Genomic DNA, 11212 nt, shown 5'->3' on the forward strand with positions numbered 1-11212 from the left:
GACTTTAAAACAAAACTTACAACAGTTACTTTTCTCAACAACTGAAATTTAGAATAGTGTGATTAAGAAAAATATGTGAACTGTTTGCAATTTCAAATTAATATTGAGATGCACAGGTTTAGAATTTTCTACAGTTAAAGTTTTCGGAACTTCAGTGTTCAAAAAAGTATACAAAAGCTAGACGTTAAGAACGTATCCAATGCGCCAGCAATTGGATTGCGAAGCAATCCGAAATGAACTGCGAAAGCAGTTCCGGGGGTTGGTGAGCGCCAGCGAGCAGGGGGCGAAGCCTACTAGTTTTTGTAATAAAAAGATAAATTCGATAATGATTGTCAATAATATTTTTGTAATAAAAAGATAAATTCGATAATGATTGTCAATAATATTCTTGTTTAAAAAAAATTCTATTATGATTTCTATTAAATAGTCAATGGAAAAAAAAAACATGATTGTCTCCGATTTTTAAAAAAAATATTTTTTAATTGTTTTAATTTTTAGAATGAAACTAGATATTTGGTTCTACCACCAAATGCGGATTCAAGCCAAAGCAGTTGCGGATCATCCCAAGCAGATCAAATTCTATTATTACAAATTGATGAAGAGTTTGACTTAGCTTTCACATTTAAGAAGGATTTAAAAGAACATTATGTGCTGGAAAACATTACTTTTACCCTTTATTCTCAAGAGGGCACAAGTAGGTTTCTACTTAAATTATTCTTCGATTCCGAAAGCTTATCTTTAAGTACTTATAGAAGAGTAACAATGGAAAATTCTCGGTAACATGATCATCTGAAAATTAAAAAAAATTTCAAGAAAAAAAGTTTGTGCATAGAATATGAAAACATATAATTACTATTACTTTTATTTAATATGATTGAATTAACTTTTTTTATTGAATTATTTTTTTTACTTATCTGAGGTACATAACAATTGAAAATGTTTTACTTATAGTTTTATGTAATTAACAACTATTCTTCAAACAAACCATTTTGTTCCCGAGTGCAGGAAGTTATTGACAGTTAACTTAATAAAAGGTAGAAAATTAAAACTTGGGTTTAAAAATGTAAGTTCCAGGCCAGTATACATAGTATTGCTAGTTAATTATGTGTAGAAGTTTAGACTATTTTTAAATCAATTACTCCATAATCTTACAAGTTCAATTAAATTAGCAACTTATGTCACAACAAACTACATCATTATCATGGACATTAAGCTAGTAACAGGAAACCATCAATTGATGGTAAAAGATAGAACTGAAAAAGTACGTTTTTAGTCATTTTGAATGTGGCAGTAATTGCAAGTCAACTGTGTATAAAGGTTTGAACTTCTTTTAAGTGACTTATATCGCAAATTCAATTAAACTAACTACTAATTTCACAACAAACTAAGTCATTATCATGGACATTAAGTTGTTAACAGGTAATTATCTCAATAGATGATAAGGGATACACGTGAAAAAGTACTTTTTTTAGCCGTTTTGGAGAAAACCTTCGTGGGAAGTTTTCTTTCACCTGCATAAGTAAGATAAAGCAGTGGCGTACGCAGAATTTTTTCAAGGGGGGGGGGGGTTCATAATTTTCAAAAATTACTAAAAGAAATTCGAGCATATTATAAAGCACTAAAGCACTATTATTTCCCTAATTTAGACAGCTAGACAATTTTGACTTTCTATTTAGACAACATTGTTTAGTTAAATTTTGTTTTTATTTTTTAAGTTTAAGAATATAATTTTTTTTATAATAAGAGGTAAAATATTTTATTTTTATTAAAAAGTAGGAATAAATCAAGCCAGAAAAAACTACTCATACTGTAACAGCTACCTAAATAATAACCATATAAATGTGAATATTCCATAGAAAACCAATGAATTTAACTAAAAAATGACTTACCAACAAATAGGGAATTAAACCAGTATACAAACACGCTAAAAATTTATTGATTTATACTGTAATATCCAAACGACGGGGTTTTTTTGCAAGTTCGTTTAAAATGTCTTCGACAGCTGGGGTAAATTTTCTATGAATGCTTAAGAGCGCCAATCCATTCATTCTATTATTTCCCGTTGAGTTGCGTAAATAAGTCTTCAAACGGCGCAAAGTCGAAAAGGATCTTTCGTTTGCACTCGTTGAAACAGGTAGAACGACCAATATTTCTAGGAGTTTGAAAATGTTTGGTGTTATATCTTTATTGCACATTCCAAGAGCATCCGCCGCAGTTTTTGGAACACTACCTCCGTCTTCACTAATCCTTTTTAATCTTTTATACCAGAGTTTTAGTTCAGACTTAAGGCTTTCTTTACAGGTATCCAAATCTCCAGCGTAAAATTCCACTAATGCTTCAAAAGCCTTTATGTTTGAAGGTTGGCAAATGAAAGGATCGGCAGGTAGAAGACACTGAAATCCTTTCAAAATATCACGATGCGATACAAATCTTAAGTTTAATTGTGTTATAAAATTTTCTATAAATGGAATAAAAACACTAACTCTGAAATATGTTTCCGGTGTCGATGAGGGAAAATTATCGCGATTTTTCTGTCTTCCTGTTATTCTAGGGATTTGCATGGAAGTGGAAGATCCAATGCTTGTTAGCATAAGAGAAGAAGAGCTGAATATTTCAGAGAATGTTTCAGTGGCATTTTCACGCATTAATTTTAGATCTTTAATGACATCTTCTGCAAGACTCACTGCCTCTATCAAATCTATGCTTGTTTTTTGTAGGTATCTACAGAGATGGATTGTTATGGTGAAAACTTTGTAAATGCACAAAAGAGATATTACGAACTGGCAATTAGATACTGTGCACAGTAAAGAATTAGCCTGGGTAGCTGATTCCTTATCCTTCCATTCTGATATTTTTTGTAGTGTTTCGGCGATAGGCTCGAAAAGTTCCACCACAGCGGTTACTGAGTCGTATCTTTCCATCCAACGGGTTGCACATAGCTGTTTAATTTTCTCCCTCTTAGAGCTGGTTTCCATCTCCTCTATTGCTGAAGATAGGACATACTGTCTTTTTGGCGTATTTAAAAAGTCGTATAATGTTTTAATTGTCCCTAAGCAATTTCTAATGCCAGTTATTTCGCATGCATTTGATACAGCCAAATTGAGGCTATGAGCAGAGCAATGTACATAGAGTGCTGATGGGACAATACTTCTTACGTGGGCTTGTACACCATTAATTTTTCCACTCATTGATGCAGCACCATCGTACCCCTGTCCACGTAACTTTTTTATATCAACTTTCATAGACTGTAATTGGTCTAATATTGTTGTTGCTATTGCTTTTCCGGTTAAGTCATGCACCGGAATGAATTGCAAAAACTGTTCGGTGATGTTAAAATTTTCTTTATCGACATATCGAACGCATAACGATAATTGCTCTATACCTGCAATATCAGTTGTTTCATCTGCAAGAATGGAAAAGCAAGTTGCATCATTAATCTTGCTGACTAGTTTTTGCAGGATTAAAATATTGCAAACCTCAATAACTTCGTTCTGAAATCGAGGGCTGGTATACTGAGCATTTTTTCTGCTTGACTCTAAAATGTTCTTAAGAGTCGAATCGTTCTTACTCCGGAAACGAAGCAATGCCCGAAAATTTCCGTCGTTCTCTTCACCTGGTTGTTCAGCAATTATTCCCGAATCCTTATGTCCTCTTAGAGCGAGACCTTGATTTCCACAAAATAGGATGGTTTCAATGATTGGAGTAATGTTTTTTCTATTTTCTAATTTTCTTCTGCTTGCTGCACTGTCAACTTGTTCATCCACAGGTTTCATCTTTCCAAATAAAATATCGTTTAATGTCCCAGCAGTTTCGATCGATTTTTTGTGATAAAGACATTTCTCGTGTTCAGAAAATCGCTCTACAGCATTTTTCCAGTTGTCAAATTTTACATTGCACAGTTGGCCTAAAGGTTGCTTTCCAGAACCGGCACCACTTGGGGCGAAAAGTACACAAAATTTGCAAAAAGCACCACCCTTAACCTCTGAATATGCAAGCCATTTCCAGCGATAAAGCCATTTGTACTGAAATTTCAATTTTCTTTTTCCTTTTTCAGGAAAAACAAATGCTGGATTGGGTTCCCAAACATTTTTAAGTATATCCAGTTTTTTATCCTCGCATGTATTATCTTCTGAAAAAAGTCCAATGTCATATGGGTGGGAAGTAACACTTTGAGGGCCGCTTTCACATTCATCAGATTCTGTTACGCTAGAAACGTTTTCTTCAACGGAAGTATCACATTTCTGTTCAACAGAAAAACTTACATTGGTACTAGATGCTGTCACCTCACTAATTTCAGGTCGTGATTTTTTCTCAAAGTAATTAAAAATTGTTAAATTCTTGCGTTTAGACATCCTAAAGATCCAAGAACAGCAAAAATATATACATATATATTGGCACAGAAATATCCACTAAGCTACGATCTCAAAGTTTCGAGCTGGAATGAATAACTTCAACGAGCACAGAGTCTCCAAAACAAAACAGATTTAGAAACAAGCTCCGAAGGACAAGCGGCAGAGATAACTCTTAGTCTGACTAAAATCGAAAATAAATGTAACCCCCTTTCATATAATTTTTTTTAACCGCATCTACAAAATTCTCGAATTGTCTCAAAGACGACAGAACGTCTAGGATTCCAGACCTCGCGAATGCCAGCCAGTCTCGAAAACTATCGCGACTGGCAGGACAGAAAGGAACCAGCGATCGGAGCTCGCCCGTAACAGTATCACGTGAATTTGGTTTCAAAAGTACAACCCTATAATAGTAAATGTTTTTTCAGTATTCTGAGAAATACCGTGAGAAAAAAAGTAGGCATAAGACAAATAAAAATATATAGTCTTAAAAAATAATAGCCAGCATATTTTCTACTGAAATTTTTATTTCTGTCTGTATTATTTTGTAAATTCACTTTGTCTGAGCTCAAGGGGGGGGGGGTTTAAACCCCTAAACCCCCCCCCCCTTGCGTACGCCCCTGAGATAAAGTTTAAAGTATCAAAAAGTAAGTTCTGGTTAACCTAGAGTAAGCAATGAAATTTCTAATTTTGAAAAAAAAATTACGTATCAAAATGCAAACAAATTATGTCAAGATTACTCTGGATTATGTTTTTTTAATGACACTTGACAAACAAGCTCTTCAGCTATTGGGTTTTTGCGAACTGAGTCAGGAAAGTGCGCTTTTCGTTTAGAACAGAGCACAGCAAGTGTGACAGTACGTCTTAGCTCAAAAACTCCACGGATAGATGGCAGCAGCACCCATTCGTAAGGCCACTTCTTCAATTTAGACAAAGATCTGAAGGAGAAAGAAATCATAGCTTAATTTAGGTTTATCTGAACTCACTTTTCTCTAAACTTTGAATATTTAAAAAGTAATGAAGGTGAAAAGTTTCTCCCGAGGTATAGTATTCTGTTAAGTCAGTGATGTTGACAGTTAAGCTAACGACTGATTTTGCTGGGAACTGCTCCATAACCATCAACAGAAAGTTATTAACACATAATTAATTTAAAAGATGATAGAAGTTCGTGACTCAAGTATCTTCTTATCTCCTTTGAATATGACAGTAGTTTCAAATTCATTTTATGCGAAGCTTTGGACTTCTCTTAGGGTCTCCAAGCAGATAAAGGATTTTAATTTCACCATGTTAGCTTACGGGGAATTATGTGTCCATTATTAAATCATTTATTCCGTAACTAATTAATATTATGGAATAATTTTTGCTTCATTTTATTAATTAAAATGTGTTTTATTGAGCTTTGTCAACGAATTTGAAATTTAAATGTTATAAGCATTTCTAAATCTTGAACTTCGAAAAAATTTAAACTTTGAAGAGGTTTTGAAAATACTTAAAATTTAAAATTCATAGAACATTTGCAGAAGAATTAAGTTCAGTAGAATAATAAGTAAAAATAAGAACAAAAATAAATTAGAAAATTCCGAATGTATAAAATGTGAAGGCTCTGAATATGTCGAATTGCTGTAACTAAACCATTAATTACCATTTGAAAGTAATTTTATATTCATTATATATTTTTTATTTCAGATCATTTCTATAATGATATTAAATTGTTTTCTGTTCAAAAGCATTATTCATATTGGTGTAGGAGTTTGATTACTGTTTCCATGAAAAATGTATCGATGGAAAGTTTTGAAATGCACATTCAAGCTTTTGGTGGTTCTGAGAAAGATTTTTCACAGGGTACGTATTTTATTTTATTTTATAAAGATCGTTGAAAGGTCGACCCAGTTTTTTGCGCTTACGACTACTAAGGTTCAACTCCGTAGCCTTGTAATTTTTAACCCAATCCAGAAGACAAGGGAACTTCTGAATCAAGTATTGGGAGAAATTTGCCTTCGTGGAGGACTGCTTGATAGAACTAACCCGCATTAGTGTTTACATGGAGAGGAAAACCACGAAAACCTCCTATGGTTAGCCTGACGGATTCTAACCTACAATCCGTCTCCTACTGAAGATATTTTAAGTCAGCGCAAGACGGATGCGGAATTCGTATCGACCAGCCGATGTTGGGATTCGAACCCGCGACACCTCATTGGAAGGCAAACGCTCTATCCCCTGAGCCATCACGGCTCCACAGGGTACGTATTGTAATTTTATTTTATAACCGGCGTTAAGCAACTGACCCAATTTTTGGGTTTACGACTACTGATGTTCAACTCCGTAGCCTTGTAATTTAGAATCCAATCCAGAAGACAAAGGAACTCTTGGACCAAGTATTTGGAGAAATTTGCTTTCTTGGAGGACTTTTTGATCGAACTGTTCCTTATTTGCGTTATATGATAAGGAAAACCACGAAAACTTGCCATGGTTAACCAGACGGAAAGGGAATTTCGACCCATGATCTGACCACAGAGGATATTTTTATGTCAGCGCTGTGATCAGTGCGAGCCGGGTGCGGAATTCGTATCGACCATCCATCGTTGGAATCGAACCCAGGTAACCTCATTGGGAGGCGAGTGCTCTATTCCCTGAGACACCAAGGCTCCACAGGGTACGCACTATAAATTTTGCTCTAACACTATTAAGAAATGAATAAATTGTGTTCGAATAAAATGTCCCCATAAGAACATAGCTGGACAAAATCACGCGGAATTTTCGAATTATAGTAACCTTAAAACTATAAAACTAATTGTAATTTTGGAAATCCATGCTTTCTATCATTTAAAATGAAATATCTGGTTTAGACACGAAATATAATATTTTACTCTGGCCTCAAAACTTAAATTCTTGATGAAGTGGACACTTTAAGGACAGAGGTTCGCTAGAGAGGTGTTAGCTTAGGAGAAAAATATGCAAATTTAGAAATATAATACTGAGAGCTACTTTAATTATATTAACATGATAGTTGAAGAAATTGGAAATAAGGATTTTCATTGATATTTACTTAAAGTTGATAAAATTATAATGAATAAAATTCAAGGATAACTGAAGAAAAAATACGATAAATGTGTGTTACTCTCATTGTTTTCAGCAAATGAGTAAATGTATTATGTTTTTAATATTATTTAAATTTGTAACCTAAATTTTTTTCTTCGCAAATGAGCCAGTGGTTATTCTAATGCTATAACTAATTCAAACTTCATTAAAGATTTATTTCCTGATCAGAAAAAGCTTTTGTTAAAGCTGATACAGTTAATTTATCAAAAATTCATTAATAAATTTTAATGATAGTTTTTATTTTAAAAACAAAATAAATAAAAAAACTTTTTTTTTTATATATATCTTAGGAAAATTCTCAAAAAGGAAATTATTATATTTTACGCGAAAGTTGATTTACGTTTAAATTGAAAAGAAGTATGTAAAAATAAAATTGGTTGTCAGTAACTTTATTTTTTATATTATAACCGTCGTTGACCAACCCAATGCTGAGTTTACGATTAATGTTCAGCTGCGTAGCTTCAATTTTGAACCTGATCCAGAAGACAAAAGGACTCATTGATCAAGCATTTGGACAAACCAGCTAGCGAAGGACTTGTTGATGAAATTAACCAGCATTTTCGTTGCATGGCGAGAAAAACCACGAAACCCTCCCATGGTTAGCCCATAGACAAGGGCCTATAAATCTATCTAACCCATGGTCTGTCTACCCGAGGATATGTCACATCAGTGCTGTGGTCAGTACAAACTGGGGGTAGAATTCGTATTAACTAGCTACCGCTGGGGTTCGAACCTGGGTTATCTCACTGGAAGACAAGCGCTCAATCACCTGAGCCTCAATCACCGACCTTTAATATTTAAACTAAATCTATACTAGAAAGAGTGCTTATTACGTCTTAATTCTATAAATTTAATTTTCAATCAATCCGGTTCGGTTAACCGTGAGAGGTTTTCGTTGCTTCCGCTTCCCTGTGTAAGAAAAAACCGTGTTAATTTCAAAGAATATATATATATATATATATATAAAGCTNAAAATTGTGAATTGTTTTAATTGATTCCTAAAAGCAGGATCTGAACACTAAAACGGGAAAATGAAAATTCAGGCATTAACTCAACATTGCTCAACCATGAAAGCGTGCTGTTCTTTCCTTTAGCGCTCCATATTGAATTACCCTAAACTGACTATTGTACCGCAGACTTTTGTGTTTTTGTTGGCAAAATTTTATGGAACAAATGGAGTAAAATTCAAATCTTACGTAATTTTTGAGCAACCTTTAAACGTATCCATATCTGCGAAGCATTTTTAATAATGATTGAGTTCCGTGATAATTTCGTACGATTTTTCTTTTTGAACTTGATCAGAAACATTGAAACAAAGCATAAGTACAAACAGAAACAAAGAAACAAAGCATTAACATTCGAAAGTATAAGGAGTAAAAAAGAAAATTTATCGTTTCAAAGAAGTCAAATAATTTAAATTTAAATATTTTTATATTATTATCCAAATTAAATATGTAGTATATTATATTATATATAAAAATTAAATTTTATTAAGATATTTATTTGTATGTTTCTCATTTGTATAATTTAAAATTTGATCGTATAGAGATATAACATTAACGCCAGGAAAGAAATTGTAGTTCATATAATTAATTAATTTTTGATTAGAGTGATCGAGTATTTACCTACAAAATGCAATATTTTCTTTTTGATTTTTTCATTATTGCACGATATTAGGCATAAAGACATAATGCCTAATATCTGGGTACAATATACCCAGCGCATATAGGAAAGAAAATATCCCTATAAGGTCAATGCATATACAAGTATGAAGATTTTTATGCCAGCACTGTAATATGAATTAAATTATAGAAAGGTTAATAATCAAAGAAATAGCATATATATATATATATATATATATGTTGTTTGACCAATATTTATTTTTTTAAATTTTAAATTCTTTGTGAGACAAAGTTTTTTGGCTTTCTTATCACTTGAGGAGAAAAGAAACATATTTGCAAATATTTATATTCTATAAAGATGAACTGATTCTAAGCGGTGTATTATTTAATCTGCTAAACAAATTGAAATATGAAAAGCGTAATTCTTATAATTTTTCTTTTGATGACTATTTTCGGGTGAGAAAATTAGAGATTTTGTGTGGACGTCGTTATTCTTAACAATTAATTAATAGATATAATAAAATAATGCATTTACTATAACTCGCGTTCAAATAGTCATTAATTGTTCGTTGTAAATAGTAGGTAATTCTTATATTTATTAAAATAACCATCATGGTCTTATCTATTTTGCCGAGCATGACTTAATAAGTTAACAGACCTCCCAACGGGTAAACTGCGCAAAGAATGTAAAGGATAAATTACAACTGTTCAGTGAGACTAACAGAAACTTTCAACAAAAATATTTAATTTTTGTTCTAACTTAATTTTTAATACATTCTGTCAAAACTATCATGTGACTTTTTCCGAATTCCAACGAACTGTTCAATGAGACAAACAGAAACTTTAAACATATATATCTCTTTCATGTTTGTATGATAAAATTTAATTTTGGTTCTAACATAATTTTTAATACATGCTGTCAAAACTATCATGTGACTTTTTCTGAATTGGTTCTGGAATTAATTGATGAAATCGAAAAATAACATGAATTTTCAATGCATTTCTCTTCTTTTGGAACTCTTTTTGAATCTTCAGTAATCTCTCGCTTAGATCCCCACTTAATGTGCTAATTTTGCCATGTAGAGAAACAGTTATTTAGATTATATAAAAAATAATAATAAATTAAATAAAATTCAAATACGGTTTACTCAATTCATTAATGCCCGGGGAAATAGTCTCTCCCAAAATCATTTCCTCTGTGGTGGAACTCAATACTAATTATTATAATGCACTCCTTTACTAAAATGGTCATAAGTTCTATACTAGCGATATTCGAATTTTTAATTCCTATTCAGCAGACATTCTAGAACCAATATCAAGTGTAGGACTTCTCGAAACACCATTGTCTCAAATAAACGAAAATATCCGGAGTCCGTCTCCAAATCTCAGAATCTTTGTGAAATTTATTCAATACATTTATTTTGTATTTAATAAAGTTTTCGAACCAAGGAAATGAATGATTTGCATACTGTTATTGTAAATATACTGTAATTAGTTTGATGAAATTAATAAAGATCAATCTTTTAAAAATAATTTGCAATTTGCTTTTTTTTTAGTGCTTTACTTATTTATTTTTTCATATGATGTAAAATGGCGAACTTTACTATATCCAAGGCTCGGAATTGACATTCAAAGCACAGTATAAAAGCAAACGATTTATAAACCTTTGATTTAATAATCGGATTTTTACATAGTAAGCCTAAATCTTAATGGTTTACCTTAAATAATCATATAATAAAAAATACCTATGTTAAAATTAAGATACCTTTTACTTGCAGCATTTAAGAAACAAATTAACTTAAATGGTCTTAGAGAGTATATGGATAAAATTTGACGAACGGATACCACTTGTTTACTTTTTAAAAATGTACTAGGAGCCTCCGCCCCCTGCTCGCTAGCGCTCGCCATCCCCCGAGAATTGCTATGCAATCCTATGTGGTTCACGCCGTGAACCATGGCTCGCTGCGCTCGCTCGCCAATGAACACAATGTTCTAGCACAAAGACATAATATATTATCATCAAAGACATAGTATTTTATCATCAAAGACATAGTATTGTACTTATGTAGAAGAATTCTACCAATGTTCTTATTGGCTTTTAAAAAAGTATATTAGCTATTTAGATTGTACATGGTGAAAAAA

At 32.4% G+C, this 11212-nt stretch overlaps 2 protein-coding genes across 2 annotated transcripts in view; one reads left to right on the forward strand and one right to left on the reverse strand.

The window, feature by feature from the left end:
• Positions 1-11212, reverse strand: part of LOC139426007 (uncharacterized) — a 491229-nt gene that overhangs the window by 133577 nt on the left and 346440 nt on the right. The gene's annotated exons all lie outside the window — the stretch shown is intronic.
• LOC107445314 (lysosome-associated membrane glycoprotein 2) overlaps positions 1-11212 on the forward strand; it is a gene marked incomplete in the record, with an annotated part of 42035 nt that overhangs the window by 8089 nt on the left and 22734 nt on the right. The window contains 2 exon segments of the mRNA XM_043048004.2: positions 499-694; positions 6036-6191. Of these exon segments, the coding sequence (XP_042903938.2) occupies positions 499-694; positions 6036-6191 (352 nt within the window).

This window comes from Parasteatoda tepidariorum, chromosome 7, assembly GCF_043381705.1.
Source record: "Parasteatoda tepidariorum isolate YZ-2023 chromosome 7, CAS_Ptep_4.0, whole genome shotgun sequence".
NCBI classification, from domain to species: Eukaryota; Metazoa; Arthropoda; class Arachnida; order Araneae; family Theridiidae; genus Parasteatoda; species Parasteatoda tepidariorum.